This window comes from Neodiprion pinetum, chromosome 3 (genome assembly GCF_021155775.2).
Source record: "Neodiprion pinetum isolate iyNeoPine1 chromosome 3, iyNeoPine1.2, whole genome shotgun sequence".
Classification (NCBI taxonomy): domain Eukaryota; kingdom Metazoa; phylum Arthropoda; class Insecta; order Hymenoptera; family Diprionidae; genus Neodiprion; species Neodiprion pinetum.
In genome coordinates this window covers 32,907,288-32,932,721 of record NC_060234.1, presented here as the reverse complement: position 1 = coordinate 32,932,721, position 25,434 = coordinate 32,907,288, and the positions used below count along the sequence as shown (strand labels likewise).

At 43.3% G+C, this 25,434-nt stretch overlaps 1 protein-coding gene and 1 long non-coding RNA gene across 5 annotated transcripts in view; both read left to right on the top strand.

Annotated features, from left to right (window-relative positions):
* sick (sickie) overlaps nt 1-25,434 on the top strand; it is a 179,466-nt gene that overhangs the window by 90,430 nt on the left and 63,602 nt on the right. For all 4 annotated transcript variants that reach the window (XM_046615988.2, XM_046615987.2, XM_046615990.2 and 1 more), the window contains one exon: nt 14,562-14,716. In XM_046615988.2, coding sequence (XP_046471944.1) covers nt 14,562-14,716 — 155 coding nt within the window. The remainder of the gene's footprint in view (nt 1-14,561; nt 14,717-25,434) is intronic.
* On the top strand, nt 9,457-11,479 carry LOC124214045 (uncharacterized). The gene is made up of 2 exons (XR_011176812.1): nt 9,457-10,924; nt 11,362-11,479. It is a non-coding gene; the product is annotated as an uncharacterized lncRNA (long non-coding RNA).

Sequence of the window (25,434 nt, the reverse complement as noted above, 5' to 3'; positions counted from 1 at the left end):
CACGACGAAATGTTAATTGGCATGCAAATCGGCGAAACACGTGAAGAATTCATTGCAATCGAAGACGCGACGGGGACTCGTTGAAAGCACGTGGAGCTGACCGATGCACTTTCTCCGATTCTTCATTCTTCTCTGTATCCCTTTGGTTCTCGGACGTGCGACTGCGGTTTGTCGATAATAATAAATCCTTTCTTCTCCCGGTTCTCTCCATCGACGTTCCTCCTCTACGCCGGTGCTGCGCAACGAGTTAGTATAACTCGTATATGTCTACAGTGCGTATATATTTATTATTACGCGGTATACGGTTTTTATCACGTTCAAATATCTTTATTTAGCAAACGAGTTCAAAGACATCGCAAGTGACTCAATGTTTTGGATTTGAATGACCACAGAAATAGATTTCTCGACTTCTGTGCCTTCGTATGCGTATATGTATTCCTATATACATATAAATACTGGGTATATAGCCAAGGCTTTTGTACATACGTGATACGTATGCACCTAACGGTGTATCGTGCGTATAGCAGTACATATAATATATAACACCGTACGTGCGTAATTTCACAGTAATTGTATCGTCGACTAGTCAGAGTGGTTCATTACAAGTCCCGTTTCTCGCCTGCTGCGTAATCGATCATATCAATAGTTTCATGTCCCAATTTTTAATTTGTTTTTTCATATTTTTTAAATTTACCGAAACTAATTAATTTATTTCTTTCTACGGAGATTGAACCTGCAGTTTTTATAGCAATTTAAACGTATGTACAGCTGAGGATTATTACTAAAACCAGTGCAGGCTACACTCGTTCAAATTTCGATTGGATTTTAGTCATAGATTCAGAGTTTGCCGCAGGCGACTTGTAGTTGATGCAATAATTCGCCGCTCTGCAGATTGGAGAATCTCATTCTGTAGAGGCCAATTGGATCTGATCGTTTTTCACACTAGGGATAAGATCATAAACCAGCTTTCTGTGTCAGCTGTTTTACCTCGTGTTAATATCAAACATAACACAAGTACTGTATTCCTTATCTTATTTCGTGGAAGTTGGAATGTGGAAACAATCGGAAGAAAAGATTAATTGGCATGAACCGCAATACGCTTCATCGAATTCATTATTTCATCCGTTTCGATTAAAGATTCGAGCTTTTGCATTTGAATTTAGCCCACACGCTTAATGACCGTTGTGGAAATACGACTGACAATGAATGACAAACTGCTGCCTGATATTCACTAATTTTTCAACACGGGTTGACACAAGCAATTAGTCACTTATTGTATCCGGTATAATTTTGATACCGATTCCCGACAAAGAGGCAACGCCCTCGGCTTCTCTTTCTTCTCCCTGGGTCTTGCAGCCGGATTTTAATTACGTTTCGACGAAAGAAATCCATTCCGGAGGAAGTGCTATTAATATTATTTAAACGCGCGAGCGTTCATAACTCATTCTCTTAGCGTGGGGAGGGCTTCGAACCCCGCAGCTGAGAGGGTGACAAAATCGAAATCTACCACTCGCCGGCGAATCCGTGTACTTACGTATCCCTCACAGGCCTGTAGAAACCGACAACACACTGAAATTCAGGAACGCGAACTCCTCTTGCCACCCCGTTGTCAATTCGTTTCTCCCTTCTCGATATTCGTCTACGGCAGCTGCTTTGTGTCCGCCTATTCCGCTTCGTTCGTCTCGAGATTTCGGTTTTGCTCCGGGGCTTTTCGTCTGTTTACAATCCCTTCATGCGGCCTCACGCCTGACACATGTTACAAGCTATTTGGGGGATGCATGGCTGTTCGGTCGCAGCAGCATCTCACGTGCTAGGAAGTATTTGTCGAAGTGATTGGTACTGGTTGATCTTCGACAAATGCGGAACGCACAGATCATGCATTGTCTCGTGATATTAAAACGCGACTCAACCTGCGTGTTAGCTCATTTATAAAATTCTTTTGACCATCTTCGTTTACTCAAACTCACCCTAATCCGTTCCATTCATTTGAACAATATTATCTATTTTATAGACCATTTATCCTTATTACGAGCACGTTGCGTTACGTTACGTTCCAAGTTCGTACAGCCGTGTTACGTTTGCAGTTATAATTGAACCAACTCGGTAAATCATTACGGTTTAGCCAGGTGTACCGGTAGGGATCTGTTCGAAGTGCATGCCGGGCCTAACGTCGTCGAGGCGGGTGGGTGTGGATTCTCTGGATTCGGAATATGCGACGTGGCGTGTACATATCGCGGCTGAACATTGCATAGTTACGCCCAGCTATAGTTGTACCTTTAACTCGCCCAGTATGTGCTCCGTGCACGTAGACGGATAGGTTCGCGTCCGTAATTCATTCCGGCAATTAGGGGTAATTGCGTGTCATACCCTCAGGCCAGCGCTCAAACCGTCTGTCCGTCTGCCTAACCAAGGAACGCCGTAAAGTGCGCTGAGCTGCACTCTCGGAGTGCAGGGTATATATTTAGAAGGGGTAGAGAGCCACCTTTCCTTCCGCAGCAAGAATACAGAGAGTGAGACTACGGCATTCTCGGATAATGCACCATACAGGCTCAGTTTCGTGTCCGTTCGTTACTGATAGGTAGGTACTCGGGAGATCGATCATCCGCCTGAATATACTATGCACCTCGCGTAATTATACTTATCTATAATAAGCTTTTGACGCTGGGTAAATCACGAGAAACCAACACCAGCTATCCCCCGCAGGAGTTGATTCTTATTTTGAACGAAACATTGAGAGTAAAATTTATCGTAAATGGCCAGAGGTGCTCACGAGCCCGTGAAACGAGGATTGTATGTAGTTTTAACGTAGCTTTGCTTACGATCGCATCGCGTTACAGGTGTTGAACATTTTACACATGACGAACCATCGCGAGAGCCAGTAAACAATAAATTCAGTCACTCGGATCGTTCAACTTCGAATGCTGTGCTGGTCTGGTCCAACGTTTAGAATTAATCTTGCGTTATTATATTATACTTTGACTGTTCTACGGCGAATTTCATATCCGCCGCAAAATATTACACAGTGTCGAAATGAAATCACAGCTATTTTGGAGCTTGGGTTTAATTTAATCGCTTGACATTAGGTGTGCCATTGGGATCTAATATGCCCGTGTGCGTGGGAATGCTCAAAAGCAGCGATGAGGCATGACATTTTACACGCTGTAGTTTGTTTCCACGTTGCTGATCTAGCCTGTCGTTTCCAAAACGCGTCATACATATTTCATTCGCTTTTTAATAACAGGCATTTTTCACAAATGTATATCGCTATACATGCTATATATTGTATGTACAACAAAAGTCACAAATTTACGCTGTCAAATTTGTCTTCTTTTTCTGCAAGGGAAATAAATTGTCGACTTGGTCGGGGGGAAGACCCATGACATCCTGTATAATAATTACTTGGAGATAGCAATGACAAGTGTGCCATTTTCATTTTCAAACAATGTTCATTATCAGGTGATCAGGAATGATTAACGCTCGACTTGCTGAACTAGAAAAAGAGGAATTCGAATTAGAAACATGTCATGCCGATAGTCGTGTTAAAATGAATGCGTCACTACTTGTAAAATTGAAGCTTCTGAATGTTGAAAAATCGTTATTTCAAGGATTATTCTGCAAGGTATATTAATTCACGTAATTCGCGAAGAACGAACTTTAACGCCGTACAAGCATTATGAAGCATTGAAATTTCCTGCCGTTCTGCTTGCACTTACAAAAAAATGTCGGGGCGTCTGTGCGGCGTGAACGGAGCCGAAAGATTTGCCACGCTCTCAGCGAAGGCTCGTGTACGGCTCTAACACATATCGAAGCATTTGTGTATACTTGCATACGCCGCGTATGAACATACATTGAGGTATGGTGCCGGTTGGGCAGGTAAGGTATAAGCCGAGCTAGTCAGGCGAGCTCGACGAGCTGGTTCAGAATTAAAAGCAACAAAAAACGCTGCAGCGCCGTGCCGCCGCCGTGGACATATTTACGATATCAGATGCGCGTTTGCTCGCCCCCGCCTTTTTGGGGGGGCACACCTCCGGAATTCCTAAAGTCCAGCTTTGTTTCCGTCCTTCCACGGCTCTTCGTTGAGTCGAGGCACCTTCTTCCCCCGTCTCGTTTCGAGCGTCCAATGCATGTCCCTTCAGCCGGAGAATAGTGCAGGTTGATTTTAATATTCGTACATTATAATATACTCATCACGTAATTTCGTCGAAGTATTGTGCAAGTGTAATTATGATATTTTGAAAGTAGTCTGCCAATTTTTTTCACGTCGCAGTGACGCGCGGATATATTATATGGTGTAGTACAACGATTTCGCGATATCAACGATCTGCAATTTTCGCAACGAGCTTGCGACGGAAAGCTTTGTCAGCACGATAAAGCGATCCTTTCAACTTTTACGTCCTTCGCGCTTCTTCCAGTTCGTTGCTCGAACAGGGAAACCGACACCTGCGACGTAACTTCCGGCCACAATCTGCGGCTCGCCGCTGTTTCCCAGCATCCCCCTTGCCGGATCAATCGAATTATCAAGTGACAAGGGCAGAAATACACTCCCGCATTCATTATCTCTCTGTGGAGTCCCGGTTTACGATGCCGTTGTCGAAACTCCCCGCACCTCGAGTAACTGCCATGCCCTTCCGAAGCGTACAATACTCCGTAAAATTGGTGTATTTTTTCACCCTGTCCCTCCGCGGATTATGCGTATGTCCGCTGAGGCGCATGTTCCTGGGTATTTATTACACACGGAGGCCACTGTCATCCAATTGCAGAACCGCGTCACAACCCAACGGAGTTTGCGAATGCGTGCAGCACATGTGAGATCGCGAGGGGCCCGGCTAATTACCAGCCTCCCCCCCTTTCCTCGTCTCCACACTCCATACGGATGAACGGACCGATGGACGAATGGCTCTGCCTTGGAACTTCCCCCGCCTAGCCGCACACACGCGGAATTCTCACTGCATCTGGATCCCGGGTGGAATTGTCGTTTGTACTTTTCTACACACCTATATAACGCTCCTCCGCTTGGACATGGGCACGGACGCGGACTCCGCCTGTACACCACATTTGTACGAAAGCACCGGACCGTGTTCCCTGCTGCTGATGAAAACACGTCATCTGCACACGCCGGTTATTTCCGACCGAGGAATATCAGACCGCCAGGGTGGGCACCCTGAGTGAGGTCGTGTTGGACACGAATGGCTTTCTTTGTTTCGGCATACGTAATCGATCCTACAATGGACCTAATGAGCAAAAAATATAGCATTTCGTATTCGGAGCGGAGGTCATTCTAATTGGAGATTCGGAAAATTCCAGGTTTCGCGGGAAATCGTACTGTAAAAATTGTACGCTGTGTTGAAAAATTCACTGCCAATTTCAGTACACACGACGCGGATCGGTGGATTAATGAACTGTATGAATTTGCCGTTACGAGAATGGATTGGATACCGCGAAACGTAGTTTCACAGTTGAACGTCAATTGAACTTTGAAACTCCGTCCAGACAAAGATCAACACCAAGGATGCAGCTTGGACTAGCCTCTAACGACTTTTCGGTGCATACGATCCAGGCTTTCTGCGGGAGTTGCTCTTTAAAAACCGGTCGAGAAGTGACGAGGAGGTGTTCTACCGGGCGGGCTGATGGCTGAAAAGCGAAGTGACTGAAAGTGTCACTTCTGGTAATATACCGTCACGTATATCGTACTTATAGCTGAAAGTATGTAAATATTTGTATTATATGCACGTACTGAATGGAGCAGCCACTTGACACGAGCTGCCCACGAAATGGTGGGTGGTTAGACACCCTCGGCTGAGTCTGTACCCGGTCTGGCTGAATAACGAGCGTCAACTTGAATTAGGACCTTTTCGAGGTGTTAGCTACGCTCATCCCGACCGAACTCCGAGTATCCGGTTTCGCTGTGAATTATTACCGATGTATTTGTTAGCCATAACTTGCCGAAGGCGGACCAACAACCTTATAAATGAAGATTTTAACGAGTTTGAGATGATATTGTTGTAAGCCGTCCAATTCGCGGGTCTAATTTCGACGCGTGCAGGCGCGAGACTCTTTTCGATTTACGAGCCCAAAACGCTGAGAGACTAACTATAATTTACACCTGTGCTTACGATCGTAAGTTTTGAACAACGATCGGGGTGCTGGAAGAGGAAGGGGAGCCAGTCTGCAGCCTATCCGTTGCCAAGGCATTGAATCACTGCAATGCCGGGCCGTACAAACTGCTGGGCACAAACTTGACTTCGAGTTGTATTTCTTCCAAGCATATAACTCAGAGTCACGCAGCCTCCAAGTCGAACTTTGATGTCTACTGCATTTCGTCTCTCCCTCTCCCTATCCCTATCCCTCATCCACCGAACTCTACGTCCCTCCGATTTCACGTGCTGCCCGCTTTTTGTTCCCCGCTGCACCGGCAGTGCAGACTCCAATTCCAAGATTTAATAAGTCCCTGGCGTGATGGAAATCTCGCGCAATCCATAGGCAACGCAATGTTCCTCCTGTGTCGCCGCTCCAGAAGCCAATTTCGCGCTAAAGCCGTTTCGCCGCCTTGAAAATTCTATTAAACTTAGTCGCCGGCTCCTCCCACGATTCGGCCGGGGGTTCTCTCTCCTTTGAGAATCGTCCGCCCGCGATACCGTCTCAGACTAAATATTTACCCTCTCGTGTATAACTTAACCAGGTTTAAGTTACGGCACCGGGAGACCGGGTTTATGGACCTTGATACACCGTGTGTGCTACCATTTGCCGTGCGGTGTTCACCTCGTCACGATCGATTTGCGATACTGTGACGTTAAACATCCGCTTCATTCGCGCGGAATTCCGACATCGTATTTGCCAACTCGATCCCACGGGTTCACCGCCACTCCCGAAACCCTGCACGATGATCCCATGATATTACATATACCGTGACCCGATATTCAGAAGCGTGCACAAAATTCACCCGTCGCCGTTATCGACTCTATTCTTATCTTCTTTATGTTTATGTGCATGCGCGCAAACTCTTCTCCTTCTTCTCCCACCTTTCATTTCATCGTTTCACGCATCAAACCCCACCGCCTACTATATAACACCGTATTGTATAAGGGTAGATTTTTTTCATAACGCGATATCGCACGTGCAATGGACATCGAGGGGGTTCAAAGAGATTGGAATATATATGTATATATATGGAGCTGAGTAGACGAATTATTACGGGGAAAGAATCGAAGTTCTTTCATCTATAGAAATTTCCTTTTCATACATCAGTTTTCACCGGAAACTCACCCTGAATTTAAACTCTTCATATAACCTCTTTCCTGGTGAATTCATAGTGCAGTCTAACGATGGAAGACACTTTAATCGTGAAGTTTTTTTATCTCGTTAAAATGCTGAGACGATCCTTCAAGCTAGATTTGACAGTCCGGAGTAACAATCCAATTCATGGTCATAAATTTGTCGTAGCAGCTGCTTTTGTCTACGGTGAAATCTTCAGGCATGTGTGTACCGTGAGGAAACATTGACAAAGATTAGGTTTGAGCCACGCGTGTACCTGTATTGTCAACATACTTTGGCCGATGTTTTAGATGAGATTACCACGATACACTCAGCTGTAGTGACAGGAAGCTGCAGCTGCGGAACACGGTACGATATTAGTAGAGATTGTGAACTCGCTCGATTCTGCAAATTGCGCGACAAAGGAGGCGTATTATGGTCATGTCGTCACAGTCTAGTGATCGTAACTTTAAATTGCAAATTACCTTTCCCTTTCCTCGGCGTTGAAACAACCGCGAGTCCGTTTGCATTAATGATCAATCGCACACTCGATTAACCAGGCTACATCGCAAACGAACCCTAATCGATTCATAATACTTCTATTCGCAGCGTACACGCTATTATACGTAATTGCGAAATAAACGAACAGGCAGCACCTAACCGCTGACCGTAAAATTTCACCGTGTATCGGGAAATCACTGCATGTATTTCTTGACATAAGTACCCGATCATTCGGAGCACAAGGTTCATAAACCGTATTTCAATCCCGAAAGAAAATAGTCTACCGAAGGGATGACTGGTTTACTCGACCGCTAAATTAACATTTCGAAATACAGGGAAGCTATGGGGTTCCTTTTTACGAGTTTGGGACGACTACATTTCACTCGTCACGAGAGTTTACACTTCAGTTCAGGTAGTTGTCGATCACAGCTGAAGCGAACGATCGCGTACAGTGGACGGACTGTGTTTTTTCTATTTAGCTTTGCTATCATGTAGGTACTTTGGTGAGATACCGCAATTACAGTATTGGTTACCAAACTCTCCCTAACTACTGTCGTACCGCCGACGTAAGACGTACAGTTTTTCTTGGTGAGAGCATAACGTGGAGCAGCGCAGAGTTTCATTATTATTATTCGGTTTACATAACTTTTCATGCGATGATGTTACTCTTACAATTAGTTACTCTTGCGTTACTTTAGCTTTCATTATTATCACATAATGGCGTACCCATTTTGTAATTGTTTTTCAATAAGTAAGAAAAGGTTCACCGAGTCCTTTGATATTTGTTTTCAAACGTGTTTCGAAGGAAATTTCACACCGCAGTGGTACAAAAAAGGTACGATAATCAAACCAGTAAGGTAGGCTTGCGAGTATAATTATCTATCTCTGGAGATTTTCATCGACTAAAACCGGTCGAAGAACCTGGCATGCGATATAAGGAGACGGCAAATTTGCGAGCATTCGGTATGTGGAGAGTGAAGTGTTTTGTTACATGCTTCCGTACGAGTACCTACCACCTTATACACTGTAAAAAATTTGCGGTGTAAACAAGCTCGGAGTTGTTGTTTAGGAATATCGGTGTCACAAACAACACCAATAAAGTGTATGAAAGACTCCGGCGATGTTGTTGTAATTAAAAATGGTGTTATCTTAACTAAATCAACACCATCTGCAGTGTTTAACTCATACTGACACCTTTTGGTGCAATTTAAATGACTAAGGTGTTGATTCAGCCTCTTCAGAAGTTAGTAAGCAAGCTCGGTGTTATTGGCTGGGAATTTCGGTGTCACGAATAACACCAATAAAGTTTATGAAATACTCCGGCAATGTTGTTGGGATTAAAAATGATGTCATCTTACGTGAATCAACACCATCTGCAGTTTTTTACTCAAACAGACACATTTCGGTGCAATTTGAATGATCAAGGTGTTGATTTACCCTCTTCAGAAGTTAGTATATCTTCAAAATAAAAATTCTCATAGTCACAATGAGCCTCGTCTGTGGTACGAGGTATACTCACTGTCTAGATGTCGGAAATCTTCGTACATAACTTGAGAATTGTATTCAGTGATTATATCTCACCGTGCGCGAGATTACTCGGGAAAAAAATAGTCCGCCCTAACACGATAAAATTAAATAAAAACAAACAAATTACAATTCGTATTTGATCCAATAAGATTATATCAGATTATACGCATGTATGTATAAATTAGTATATATTATATGGGCAACATTTATTCGCTAATTCAAAATTTAGCACTATATGGTGTCGAAAATGACGAGTTGCGTGTGTTTAACAAGCTGACCGTGAGCCAGCCCTCGATCTTCCCGTTATCACACTGCAGGTTCCAAGTTGACGGAATAAAAAAATATTAATATCCAATTCGAATTTCGAACTACAAATTCAGATTCGTGATTGATGTGTCGAAAGTCCTTGGATACCATATTACATGAAGATAATATGATTTTCTTTTATTTTGAACCACTATAATGGATCCACCATTATGAATTTGGGAATTCTGACCTTGGATTTGTTATCGGTGACCCAAAAAACCTCCGACTACTAATTTCTACCAAAATCCGAATATTTTTAGATTTTATTCCACCATATTGGATTCGCCATTTTAGATTTTGCAAATCTGATCCCATATTCGTGATCAACGACCCCAGAAATCTCATGGTACCAATTTTCATTCAAATCCGTTGATCCATTCTCAGGATATTTTTATTTTATTTTTCGGAGATTTGTTGTTCGAATAATTCAAAAAGTACTGAACCGATCAAAGCAAAAATCTAATCAGTTCTAAGTTTTGAAAAGCCGCGTCGATTGGGACCAAAATCATTGAAATGCGGTGCCTCGTTTTTGAGATATCGTCGGATAAAAAAATTGATCAGATACGTATATACATACACACATACACACACACAGTCGTCCGTCCGAAAGCGGTCGGAGATGATTCTCTGGATCTTGAAACGTCAAGATTTAGTGAACACCTAACTTTTCATTTTCGGGGTGATGACAATAATTTCCTTTTTTCTCCGAAAATGGAGAAACGGGAAGTTAAAAAGCACCAAATAGTGTTGCTTCCAAACCGAAATGCAGTCTATAGAAGTTTTATAGAAGTTCACACCGTCGATTGTTTACAATGTGTTGGTTTGACGGCGATGGTGTCAACCTCAAAATCCAAGTCTGTCACAGATTTGCGTGTACACCGACACAGTGTTGCATTGACACCGATATAATGTTGAATTGACACCGATGGTGTCAATCTGATGTCGAAAGCTCTTACGCGTACAAGTTTTAACATGCCGCAAGTCCTTAGCCCGCAGTCAGAGAAGCTCAGTTTCCTCCACGCGCGCTTACAAGCAGTCGCTTCGCATTTCAGGTAAAACGTGTTGTCTGCCTCGTGTATGGTTCTAATTATGTCGGAATCAGATTTTGTTAATGTTTTTACCGTGACTTTGCTTAATATGGATGGCCCTGAAATGGAAAATGTGTTGATTGATAGTGCGCAGCAAGCAGCAAATGTGCAGGATGCACCGGATAGTGGTGACATTGTTACCGGGACATCTTTCCAGTTGCGAAAGGGACGATACAACGGGGAGACTAAATAGATAAAAGTGCTCACTCCCAATGGCAAGCCCTTGGAATAGAATGATTTTATTATTACAGGTAAGTGTTAATAAATAATATTTTCCAATAAATCGTTAAATGCTATTTTCTGTTCATCTAACACTATTTGGTGTTCTTTGAATAGTATCTAGGGTTCTTTCAACGCTCTATGGTGTTATTTTAAACCATTTGGTGCTGACTTGTATAATTGAGTACCAACCAAGCATTATCATTTCATTCCGCGTACTGAATTACCAAAACGCTCGGTGTACACTAACCTATCTCCATTTGGTGAATTTATTGGAAATAAATTATTAAATTGGAATAAAATACTGCCACATTCTAGTCGGCATTGGCTTTGAAAAAAATTTTGAATTAACATATTTTATCTATATATAAGTGAAACTTTAGCCCGATATTTTTTACAGGATCATATACAGTAGCGAATTATTTATGTGTTAATAAAACTATCTAGCATTTACTGATTTAAATTTCAGGAAATATTCTATGACCCTGAAGGCCGGTCAGGTTACATCTCCTGGAGACTGCGCACCCTCAATAGACGTCGTCAGGTGCCAAGTAAAGAAGTTAAAATTGAGCAGAAAGAAAACGTTCGACCCCCAAAAATGTGTACCCTCACAATGAGGAAAGTGCGCAAGGACAGTTGATCTTCCTCCGCAATGCCTGTCCTAAGACACAAAAGAAAGAAATTTTATTGGCACAGGCGGAGGCAAATTTGATAGGTATGACAATTTTATATCTGAATTTTTGTTAGCGAGAAGCGATTTTCAATTTAATCCATCCGATAGAATATTCGTGGTGAAAAAAGTAGTTTCTGGATTTCTTTATAAAGTCGGATTTTCAATTGCAACCCATATTGATGAACAGACGGATCTACCCGTATTTCAGGTCATCACTCATATCTTTGTACATCGCAATGTACCATTCGTTATTTGTACCAAATGTAAAACAAAATATTTTAGTGACGAGTACCATGCTTTTGTAGTCGAACCCAAAATTATAAAGACCTATAGTTTAATCGATCTCAATCTGTTGGATCATAAATATGCCTATGAATTTCATCAAAGTTATCACAAAACTACTACGTTCGTAGTGCCGAGATGTCATATTTTTTAAACGTACCTATATGCTACTATTTTCATCATTATCATAATTATAATCTATATGTATATTGTACTATTAGTTTTTACGCCGTTTCGTGTCACTCAATTCATATGTTCATATAAATGCATACGGTATTTAAAAGTTCCTATCCCGCAGAACGGAAAGTACAAACAATAATGATTAATTATTATTTAGCCAATTTGTTGTTAAAGAGAAAATAAGTTTTGTACTTTTGATATCAAATATATAATATGTAAGATTATTCTAAGGTTCATGTGGTTATATATATATGTATAAGCAAAAATAAGTTTATATATGTATATATTTGAAAGCACATGTAAGGTGTTTACCTATGTAATAGAAATTATATATTGACTTGGATTATCTTATGAATCACTGTATTTTATTTTTAAACCCTACCTCATGTGTCATATATGCATATACCTATATTCATATAAGAAAAAATAGTCGGTTTGCCAATTCTCTGGTGTTATTACCATGGTGTCAATTTTTTGGAGTTGTTTTTTGTTGTTGTATAGTGCTATATTGCGGATGTCAATTTTCTGGTGTTATCAACTGGGTGTCAGTTTTTTGGTGTTATTGCCAGGGTGTTAATCCGCTGGTGTTCATTCGCAAGGTGCTTATTCAGCGGTGCGGATTCTTATGGTGTCCATTTCGATGTTGTTATTTCGCAGGGTTCAAATTCCTTGGTGCTGATTTTTATGGTGTCATAATTGTCTGGGCGTCAATACTCTGGTGTTATTCTGAAGGTGTCAGGTTTCGGGTGTTACTGCAATCGGTGTTACTTCGGAACACCAAACTTTTAACACCGTCTGTTAACACCAAGCATGCACACCAACGGAGTGGACTTTTCGGGACTACGCGTGGTGTTAAAATGGTGTTGATTTTGACACCAAATTTTTTACAGTGTAGCTGCGAGAGTAATATACCAAAGTTGCGGAGCCGCATAGTGGAGATCGGAATGCTTGGCATCCTTACCTCGCGGTGTTTCAACGCGGGCGGACATGTTATTTCGAGATAAATTTCCCGACAAATTATATCTGCGATAGTCCGAAGCCTCGGAGGGTGAAGTATGACGTCGAGTCGACGAGACGGTGGAAAACTCCGAGCCGTGGTTATAAATCAACCGTTCAACGAGAAACATCCGAGCTATCTCTGCTTTGAGATAATTTTTCGCTTCGCCCTTTCGCGCTCGACCGTCTCGTTCGCTTTTCTAGCGAGACAAGAGCCAAGAAGCACCCAATCGGAAACTTCCACCGCCGACAAAGAGGTTTTACCGCTCTCCTTCTTTCGGGAAAAGATAAGAAAATATACGTCTCAAATTCTCACCATCACAACGCACCCGATTGTGGAGAGCTTAGAATTCTTTCGCTTGTAGATACCTACCTTCGCTGAAAATTCCTTTGTCGCACCGGCAGGTGCCAGGCAGGTGCATCTCGCACTGCAGACTTAGAGAAAAAAGAAATCGCATAAGCCGATAGGCTGTAGACATTGATTGTATCGTAGCATGTCAAACGCGTGTCGAGATGTGCTGGAATTACTTGAAATATTGTATTTGCTCATTTTCAAAATGAATATTTGAACTCGGGACGATTTCCGAGTGTACGTTATACGAGCACTCCGAATTTGTTGGAAATTCACTTTTCTCTGACTGTTCCTAATAAAGTGATCGCTCCCAAGTGATTAATGTTGAACTTGGGTTGTCTCATCGCGACTTGGCGTAATTCGCGTAGTTACACTCGGGCATGTGTTAAGAATTTGCGAAGTTAGATGAGATCCCGGGTTCTCCTCGCGAAATGATCGTTACGCGGCTCGGCTAAATTCCGTCTCATTACACAACGACAGTCAAGTGTCGTCAGGCAGCACTTTGCCGTCACCTTTAACGTAACGGGTACACGAGCGTACGCGTGTTTTACGCGATATAGTTTAGTAAACATAACCGCGTGCCGTGCCATTCGTGAGTGTTAATCATGTCCGGCTTCCGTAGAGAAGCGAATGCGGGACACGCGACAGAGTGGACGAACCTACGTGTGTCTGGATGCATGATTATGAACCGTGTCCGAGAAGATGGATTTCGACGGTTTGCTGGAATTTATGCAATTTACGAAAATAGAATTAATATCTAGTCAGATTTCGGTGTTCCGACGTAGTATCGGGGACAAACAGAGCTTAATCCCGCTGGTCTGAGATATTTTAGACACTGATCCAACCCTCGATCGTCAGTATTTCCTTCTTGCGGTCTGACAAGGAATCTGAGACTTCCCTCCACATTCCTTCACCCCTTCCTCGTCTCCATTCACTTGTGAATCGAGTAACACTGGCTGCAATCCGAATCGTTGATATCTACGGTCGTTTCACCCCGCGTGTGGAGAGGCTTGTAATGTCTACCGTGGGTGGAGCGTCTGGGATTCATGCGTGTGTACTATGAATACAGTACGTATCGAAGTACAGGAAACTGATACAGGCGATAATTTCTCATTTGCAATAGAGTAATAAATTTGACTGCATGGACAAATCGTTCCTTAAATAATTTCGTTCAATTTGATTACAGATTGCCTTCGCCCTACAACAAGCAGGCGGGTGTCGCCGGCCCGGGAGGTCAGGGTGGAACCAGCATCCCCTTGCCTGCGACGGTCGCTGCCACGAGAAGATGTCCTCCGGACAAAGTCAGGCCTGCACCGTCGCCGGCTCACCAAACGCAACTCGGTTAGTCACCGCAATCAATACTAATACATTATTCATGCCTGATTAAATTACCGACATTCTTAGTTCTGGTCACGGGGAAAATCCGTCGTCTATCTAAACGTAGACGCATAATGTGTCAAACGGATATCAGGGGCCGTAAAGGGTCCTCATTCGACCGGTTTTCATCCGAACTTTAAAGCATGATGTGCGTTGTTATCGACCGTTCGTGGAAAAACTTTGTCTTATACCCATGCTTTCACATTAGGTTAAATCTATACGAACGAGAATCGAAATGGCAGAAAAAGTACACGGAAAAACGGGTATGCTAAAAATTTGCATGCGATGTATGGTGAAAGACGGATTTCCCATTGCAGTATCAGGATTATTCCGATTCTGTAATGCAACAGTCAATACAACTTCAGTACAATGTTCCACCCAGCATGAAACCAACACTCATGCGAAGACAGCAAATCTATCCGTTACTACAGCATTCGTGATTCTTAGTATAGGTATATCCTTATGTACGGATATATTGGGCATCGCGTGCTGTGTTTCGATTTAGGAATGTAACAGTGTAATTTTGTTGTTTTCCAGTAGGTGTTTATTTCGAGCGGTTGTCCTAAAGATTTAGTAAATTAAACGTGAAACGAGTCCCCGGTCGGAGGAGGGCGGGTCGGTGGGAATTCCGAGCAGAGATTCCGAGCGAAACGATTCGTGAATTATTTAAACGCCACTCATCTGGCCGGACCGAATTGCGTCGAGTTCACTCTCTCGTCCTCCGCGGACCGACTTCCCCCAGGGGTCTTGCGTACCTTATAGGTTTGTGAAAATCTTCCCGCTGCCCGTTGATTATACCTATACGCGGGGTTGCGAAAGAGGGGAAAATTAAATTCGGCTTTCGAAGGGGGATGGGTTTTGGTTTAACGGAGAAAACCCCATTAGCCCCCGTCAAGCCTTCCGCCTTTTAGCAACCCTTTGCGCATTTTGGAGCGTTTTAAGAGATATGGCCGCCGCCTCCGCCACGCAGCCTCTCCACCGTGCAGCAGGGGTTAATGCTGCACGCGTCTATAAGCGAGTCTGCGTGTCCCTCAGCACCCACTGTGCATCCACACAAATGCAACATCGTACAGCCAGCGCCCATATTATCCCCGCTTTCACGTCCACCTCTATACCAAAACTCCTCCATGCCTATGGGGTGCAACCCCATAGTTTATACTTTGCTCCATAATTCCAACTCCCGTGCCTAGGGCTCCCAATGTTACTGACCAGATGTGCACGCTGATTCTAGAGGGTTCTCAACGGAACGATTACTTCTTGCTTCTTTGTGCTGGCTTCCCAGCATTCGTATGCCCGCTGATAAAACGCGAGGGTTAATTCGGGCGGAGTTTTCTTTGAATATTACTGATATTGAGTGGATTCGATGCGTGTATTATACATACATGGATGATGGAGGGGGAAACAGGGAATCGCAAAAGTAATCGTACGTATGTCGGATTTAGTTTGTACATGCTCGAATTAGACAGTCTTTATCGAGCAATAAGGGGACAATTTCGCGATTGCGGACTTTCAAACGGTGCTTGTATCACATCTGCGAATAGGTCTTTGAATTTCCTGTTTTTTACGACCCTGAAGAATTGATACGAATGCTCCAGAGAACAATCTTCGTTAACAGAGGCACCGAGAGATTCATTTTGTAAAATAAAATGGCTCTTAAAACTATACTTATTTTATAGCAACAAGATTTTTTTCTCGCTTAAAAAGTTACAAATCTGATTGACAAAAGCAAAAGTTGATCGAATCGTTGTTCAGGGAAGCTTTACCTACTGTAAATATCTCTTTAGAGCATAGGATCTGATCGATGTATGAGCATACGAGAGCTTGTGGATGAAAAAAAAAAAAAAATAGCATTAATCAGTTCAACGGAGAAAAGCGATGTAGAGAGATAGAGAAAGAGCCGGAAATACAGATGCATGGGGATAAAAAAATACACGTCACGTACTGGTAAGACAATAAATACTTCATTAACGAGCCTGACTTTTTTTGAAATCTTTTCTTGTGTACAATTAAAACACTGCCAGTGCGTTGCATGTACGAAACATTGGACTGACAATGAGAATCCGTGGCACAAATAAATCGAGGAACTCAAAACCCGGTTGAGAATCTCTGGTTACGTTTAGGGGATGCTGCTGCGCGTTCTGCGTTGGTACATATACCCTACATCAAAGCGCGTGTCTCCCTGGATACGGACGGCTACGTCGACGCCGCGGCACCGTCGAGGACGCCCGGTAGAAATAGACGCGGGTCCCTGTTTTACGATACAGTTTTGAACCGTTTTTTTCCACTCTTCTTTCTCCTATCTCTACGATTCTCCGTCTCTTCCTTTTTCCCCATTCCGACGGCTCGGCTCATGCCGTTCTTATTTATTAGATCCTTTAGTCTAGACTCGGCTGGAGCAGATCTAGCCCTAGGTCAGGATTTTACTTTACGGTAGTTTTACCGAGGGAATAACAGACAACTCGGTTATTTGTAAGACTTAATATTCACGCACGATTACGTGTATCCGTCTCGTAAACGTCCCAGGCAACGATCGCTGTTTGTGAACGGGGCCGAGAGCTTAAAAGCGTCGCAACGCTGAAGGGCTCTCTCTGAACATAGGCACAGGGATGAGGAGGAACCGATGGATGCACTATAACCGTGCACTAAAGCAGAAAGAGAGAGATTATGCGAGGAGCGGAGAACCGACGACTCACGAATTCACCTTCGGTACATGCCGGCGGTACGTCTTGGGACTCGGGGTGCATCCCTCGTCGCTGATTCTACCGGATTCAACGCTACTTAGCACTTAACGCTTACGATCCAGTCAGGAAGCTGCAGTCATCCTGCTGCCGACTCGGGTATTGCACGGAGCCGAGACGCGAAGCTGCACCAGATACCGTGAGGAGGGTTGAGGGGGTTGCCCATGAAATTTATCAAGTTTATGGGGTGGCAGAAGTTAAGCTGCCGCCCAGCGCGTCTATATGGGGTCTGCCCAAGTGTTATGAAAATGATGATTTTTGGGGAAAGATTTCCCCGGAGGGTTGTAACAGATAATTCGACACGCTGCAAGTATCTTATGTATACGTATACATGTATAAGTAAGCGTATCTATGTAGATATGGATATACGCCGCAACATCTTGCCAACTTTCTTTTTATTCACCCGCAGCCGTTTCAGCGATCGTGTCACTTTATTTGAAACGTTCGATGGAGCGTGAAAAAGTTGGAGAAAATCTGTGTATAACCTTATACCCGAATTTATTCCTTTGACTGCGAGATGAAGGATCATATAGATCTTGATTGTGCTACGGATTGTAAAGATATTCGGTATACCTGACGTGTATATGAGGAAAAGTTGAAATAAAAATAGCGGTACTGGAATGGTTTTCGTAATCCCCCCCCCCCCAGGCGTAATTATATCTTGAAAAGTAACGCTCTCGAATATGAGAAGGCAAGGAACTGGATGAGAAGTTTCGCGGGTGGATTGAGGGACTAATTAGTACCGCCTAGACTGACGGAGCGAGCAATGATAGTTTCCCGGGAGTTGGACTCGGACCCGCCGAGGTAATCCGGGTGAAATCTCGCAGTGTCTCAAGTAGTTTCAGCTCCTAGGAAGGAGGGGTCACCCTGCAGAGTGTACGTAATTGTCGTACGCGCAGGGATGTTAGTTTCGAAGGAGGGCGGTGGGAAATATTCGTCAGCACTGATATAAAGTATCTCCGTCCTGACTCGGGTAACGATCTAACGTAAGAACTAACGAGGCCCGAGAAGAGGAGCAATGGATCTACAGCAGAAGAGTAAAATGGGGCTAGAAAGAGGTCGTCACAGAGGAAGAGAAAAGCAGGAAGGGGGTAAAACGACAGAGAGTAAACCTCGGACCGGTCCTTAACCCGGTTCGCGACCATGTCAGGGGTGCTTGGTTCGAAAAACACGCGAAAAAATGTCACGCTGTCGAACCACGTGTCAGATATTCGAAGTTACTTAAGCTGAGAAGTACTGCCCGAGAACATTTGCGGGCCTTTAAATCTCTCCGGTTAAAAATACAACCCTTCGGGTTATTCTCTTTCTCTCTCCCTTTTTCTGACTCCGTACGGAGGGACTCGGTTTATACATCTACACATGTACATACGATATGAGCATAGTTGCCACAGCGTGACCGTCCGTACTGTTTCTCGGTAATACATGTGTACGCATCATCCGGATAAAGATTCGGAGTACTATTAATATATCAGGGGGTTCAAAACAACGAGACTCGGCTTGAAACCTTTGTTTCGGAAATTCAAGTTGCAGGTTACGCATTTATGGGTTGAGTCACGGCTGATCATCCAGAACTTGAATCACGTAATCAAATACTGACGCTGTCAAACGTCCGTGATCCTCTTATCGGTCATGACTCGTTTTCTGTAACTCAATCACGGGTGGTGAAGTAACTTTAGCGTTTCACCTGCTTCCCGACAGGTCAAAGCGTCGTCAATTATAACACAAATTACAGAATAACCCCCTTGAGCGATAAAAGGTATTGCACCTTGAGAAGGTCATATTCAATCGTGACACGCAACTCTTTCCCGAGTCGCATAGTCGTCGAAAGGGATCTTTAGATAAGCTCGATTTGATTCGATTTTCACGGCGTTTGACACTGCAGCCTCGATGCTCATGAAGTTGACGACAACGCTGGCTCCACCACAATCAGGAATTTAACTAATTCACAACGACACCGAGTACCTACCTGTATACAGCAGACGTTTATTAAAATTGTTGGTGGATATGATTCCGCGACGAAATCCGTGGAACCGACCCGTATGCGGGGATGAACGCGGACCAATAGAAGACTAATGAAAGCAAGACTTGAATCTAATTGGTCGCAACGGCGTGGGGAGCAGGGTTATGGGCGGTAGTGTGCGCTAGTGTGCGTGGCTGGATCTTTCTTCACTCACGTGAGATTTCCGTCGATGCAGCAATTACATGGAAATATTGTGCCGAGGTCCCCCGTGCCTCCCTCGCAATGGTGCTTTGGGGCTGAAGCCAGGCTGATTCTCAGGCCTTGGTTTCTGCGCGTTACCCCCACACCATACGGGGTGCGAACCGCGTTTACGTGCGCCGGTCGGCGGGTGTCGGGGGTGCTGGCGCAGGTACTCGAAATCCGTACCGTAGAGTCGGAGACCGACGGAGACCCGGCCGCGAGCCGAGGTCTCATGATCCATGAAGAACGCACACACCTCGGTTGATAAAAGAACACCAACACCGAGCCGCGTGGGCGGCCTTAAACAACGAGACGGAGAGCCGAGGCCGCGAACACGGGAGTGAGTCGGTGTTACCTCGCTAAAGGAAATGTCGGAAATAAAAATCAGTTTCTCGAGGGAGGCTGCACCGAGAGGTGCAGTTGCGCTGGGTGATGTGGTTTTTATAAATTTTTACCCACTGATCAACGGATTAATCGCCAACTCCGAGCCAATTAGAGAGTATTTTCTCCTTCTCAACGCCACGATGGTCACGGACTTCGTGTTCGCTGCAAGGGTGAGTTCAATGTCGGTGTTGTCTTTTTGTATTTCACGTTATAGGGTCCTGGTCGGCAGATGATGCGGCCGTTAGTTCGTGTGCGTGAGTTGAGCAAGATTTTATATTTTGTGTTTTCTTCGCATTGTCGCACAGTTGCATCGTCTCGATATAAAACTTCGACGATATCAAGAGCACTGTGGATAATGCATGGTATCAGAATGATGAGCAATTGTTCATTTTCTCAGACTTCTGCGTGCGGACATTTTTTTGCTGCTCGGAATTTAGGCGTCAGAGATTTTCTGTAATTGTGAGTCGGTGGGAAGAAGGGGTGCGTACTTTGTCGTTGTTCGTGAATCGTGATTATAGAGCGGAGTTGGCGAATCCGTGAATACGGACCCTTCGGTACGAAGTTTCGGGACAAGTGTTCGTCAAATTCCAATTGAATTCAAGCCATTTGACATCGTTGAACAGTACCTACCCTTGATTCGTTTCCGTTTTACCGTCATTCTCGAAACGGAAATCACTGCTTCTATACGAGGGTCCGATCACTTACTTCGGATTATCGATTCTACTTAGACAGCCGGAATCACGTTTCAATCACTTATTTTTCCCATTCCTTCGCTCTCCTCGATGCAAGTGATAGACTCTGTCGCGTATAAGCAATACTTGAGATCTACCTGGGGAGTTTTAGACCATCACCATGTCAACCGCCGAAACATTCTTTCCCTAGATTTATTTTCTCATTTCCTGTTCGCTATGAGCCCGGTTCGTGAATATGCGTCGATAAAATTCAACGACACGAAGGGGTGACCCCACGAAATATTTGTACCGGAAATAAAGAAGCTTATAATTTTATTCCTGAGTCGCAATCGCGTGTACTGATCTTGCCCACGCCTTGGTTACGATTGTGTTCCACGCACTGACGGCGATACAACCTGCAGACTGCAGGATTTGTCGCTCAGTGAGTCGCGACCTGATGTTAATCTTCTAGAATTCCTTTTTCTCTTTGACCATTTTTCCTCCGGTACCGGGTCAAAGACGCGGTAAAGAGAATCTGAAAGCATTTCGTCCTCAGTCGTACAAAACGCGAGGTGGTTCAGGCTTCGGTCCCTTTAAAGAGCTGCAGAAAAAATTATGGATAGTTGCGAGTGCGGCCGCACACAAACGCGTGTCTAGATCGTCTATTCACCGCATGCATGTCTCCTGTACACCACCCCTATTCCACTATGTAGACGTTATGTAGATGCATGTAGATTTCGAGACGTGTATAAGTGGGAAGGCGCTGTTTACCGTACGGTTGTGGACCATCTTTGCCCGGTATAATATCCGCATGCGCTTGTGCAAAAAAAGCTGCAGGCAGGAGATGCAGGCGTATGCACTACGCGGGTCGAGGTGCAGTTGGGTAAATGACGGTATAGTAGACGGAGTTGCGCTTGCACACAAGAGAGAAAATACTGCAGTGACTCAAGTGAAGGCAGAAAACTCTTTTAGGTCCTCTCGCAGTCCTTTTTCTCTCGCTCCGGGCCTATGCAGCTAGATCTGAGAGGCTCGAGGGTTAAAAATTTATTTATAGCCTCTAGCAGTCAGCTGTATATCACTGCGATGTCGAATAGTAGTAGTTGTTTTTCTTCTTTCTTCCTTATTAGGATTCCTCTTATTATTGTTTTTATCTTTACCGCAATTGGTGTATTTCTGCTTACTCTTGTTCTTCCTCCGCAATCGATCGACCCGAGAGTTGAACCCACGCATCGCCATTATTGCGTATTTTCTGGTCACCGGTGAAAATTATTTATTCGATAGATTCAGGTTTTTTCATACGTCGGAGTCTTTTTCATTCCGAATAAAACCTCTTGTTCATACTGCAATAGCACCAGCTGCAAAGTCTCGATTCGCGGAGGTGTAGAGATTTTTTTTCTTTGATGTACACCGTTACGCAAGAGATGGCATATTCGAAGGTACAAAAAACCTTCGTTCCAGCTTGTAATTATCAAGGATAGCGGGATTTCCAGGGAATTGATGGAGCTCGTATAATAACCACCCGATACTTCGGTGCTTTGCTCGTTCTTGCATGTCCCCCGCATAAGTCGGGCAGCGCGATATATAACATTTTTAATGAAAGTACCAGACCGTCGTAAAAATCTTAATTAAAAGAACTTCGGGTCTTCTTTTCTTTTTCTTTCTCGTTTTTTTTTTTTTCTTTTTCCTTCATATTCTCTTCCCGGCTGACAGAAACGCGGCCTAATTTACAAGGCTGTACGAGGCAGAAACTGGTGACTGTTGACTCTGAAATTGCTCCAGGGGGACGCGGAGGGCCGAAAAAGAGAAGAACAGGCCCGTCGAATGACTGGCGGCAACAGTTGTTCATCTCTCGAACGCTGCACCGGGAAGCTATTTGATTTTCACGCATTTGTACGGGGGGCAGGGCCGCGGCTTTTCCTTTTTCTCCTCCTTCTCTACCCGAACTCAAAAACGACAAGTCTCACTCGACGAGGACAAGGACAAACCTGCACTCTGGATCTCCACCCTTGCCGACGAAAATCTAGACGCAGTCAGGATCGAGCTTGCGCTTTCCACCAATCGTCTCTAGGAGATATGAGAATCCTTTTTCGCCGTTGCAGGCCAGACTTAGGGAGATAGACCCGGCTTAGGACTCGATAGGATATTGGATTAGGGGTTGATTCGAGGGATGAAGCCAATTTGGTATATACAGAGTTACATTTTTCATGCACCCGTGCCGCACACACCCTATTTTCCCATCACGGGTATTCACGGGATATACGCACATGGGATTCCGTGAGCTGTTTTTTGTTCTCTATTTTTTATTCCTTGCACGGCGAGCGTTGGCGCGTGCAGAGCTCATCCAATTTCGGGTTATTACTTTTGAATCAAATATAACGAACTGATAACTTCGCTTAGAATATTTATAGGTACAGGGATAATCTTTGTCGTGTCTTTGTAGCGCTAAAAATATGTCATATTCCAGTCTATGTACTCGCTAGCTGTAAAATTTCTCAATTTTCAGAAAAGTGATATTGGTATTACCCTTATAGTTCAATGATTTTTATATGCGAATGGCGAACTCAATTCTCTGCTTGAAACAATACAAACCTTGTTCGAAGTAAATTTGATTCTCGGTTATTGCATGATCAAGTATAATGAGCTGTATAACGCGTTGAAAATTGGACGGAAATATGATTAAAAATTATTAGTCGTCCACCGATATTCGTTATTTAGAAATAAAACAAATTGCTCGAATAGTTTCGCGGTTTAATATACTCGTTGTGTAATTAAGGAGTCAATAAAAGCACGGTTAATTGTAACAATTTTTCCTGTTGTTAACACAGCAGATGTAACGAGCTCAGCATACCGCCGCGGTTCTGTGCGGTATAAACTTTTCATATAAAGCATACTAATTAATTTCCCTTATATTTGCGTAGTTAAATTTCCTTTGCCAAGCTCTCATCCGGCTGCCCGACTCAACAGCTTCCCATCTTTCGTTCGGTACGGTATAGGGTAGGTGCAGAATGGGTGAATGGGTGGGTATATATAGGGTTGAGCTCAATTCATCCGCGTCAAATTTTCATAAGAGGCTTACTCTGGCGGAGTTTATTAAGTCTTCGAGAAAAGATGATTAAATTTTATTCTCCCACACCTAGTGGTAGCGAGTAATACTGTAGAGGTAGTATGAAAGGTGGAGAGGTACGTTTGGCTAATCCGTCGGGGATGTTTAGTCCAGAATCACCTCTTCCTCCATCCATATCCAGATGGGTCAATAATTTACCGAAGCGCCGCGCCCTCGCGCCGTCAGTTTCTTGTCTTATTTCCTTCGTCTCGTAACAATTTTTTTCTGATTTCTTTCGGTTATTTTTCTCCTCTCTCCTTTCTTTCACACACGTTTACATCCAGCTCGTGGGGTTAGCCGAGCGTGTGTCACGGGGAGGCTGCAGGGACGCCTAGCCAGGACTCCAGCCGGGCTGTCTAGGACACATGTCGGCAATTCTTTATCCGATGTCTCAATATAAATCGTCCTCTCTCACCTAACGGTATACACGATCGATCGGTAAGCCCGGCGCCTACTTCACCGACAACCCTCCAACCTCTCTCTCCTCGCCCTTCGGGGACGAGCTTCGAAACAACCTAGGTTTACATTACCATGGGTATGTGCCCAACGTGCAACGGGATCTCTAACCTTCGCATCTACATACCTTACGTCTATACATATGGATGTGTGCCCATAATCGATGTACGGGGTGGCTCGAGCCGTTCGTGTCGAGAGACACATTCTTTGTTTCCACTTCAGAATTGGGCAGCAGAAATTACTTTCGTCATTTCATTACCCGTAAATTACAATTACTGTGAATAACTGTAATATTTAGTAACTAATTACAATTGCGGGAAATAATTATAAATTTTGATTTATCAATTACAGTTAGTATAAACAATTGTAATTTTATAATTATCAACTACAATTACTCGAAATAATTGTAATTTTTTTGTTGTCAATTAAAATTACTTGAAAAAATTGTAATTTTTTTGCTACTAATTACAATTACTTGGAACAATTGTAATTTTCTGTTATCCATTACAATTAATGGAAATGATTATGTTTTTTTTTCAAATTTCAATTGTTTTTCATAATTTATTTAAACAAATTACCTTTGGAAACGTAATGTCGAATTCTCAACATAATTTCAAATTCCGAAAACATCGGGAACTTCATGGAGCTTACATATTCACATTGACTGGTCAAGCAAATTATTTAAACAAATTAATTTTTCAAAGTAATGTGAAATCCTTGATCAGCTACCCAAAAAACTTTGGTAACCATAGCCCATTCACATATTGACTGTAAAAGACTCGTTCTCGACAAAAACGGAGTAAATTTATTTGTCTATTTGTTATTATTTCACAGGAATAACGTTAGAGAAAAAAATTCAATTGGACCACATCGTGTGGTTTACAATTACTCAAAAGAATTTTAATAATGTCTGATTTAATTACAATCACTGAGGATAATTGAAATGATTTCTGATTAAATTCCAATCCCTGAAAGTAATTTTGATAAACATTGATTAAATTCAAATTACTCAATGTAATTTTAATGAAATCCAATTCAATTACAATTACTGGAAATAATTTCGATGGACTCTGAGTCAAATACAATTATCAAAAGTAATTTCACTGAACTCCGATTCAATTATTATTACT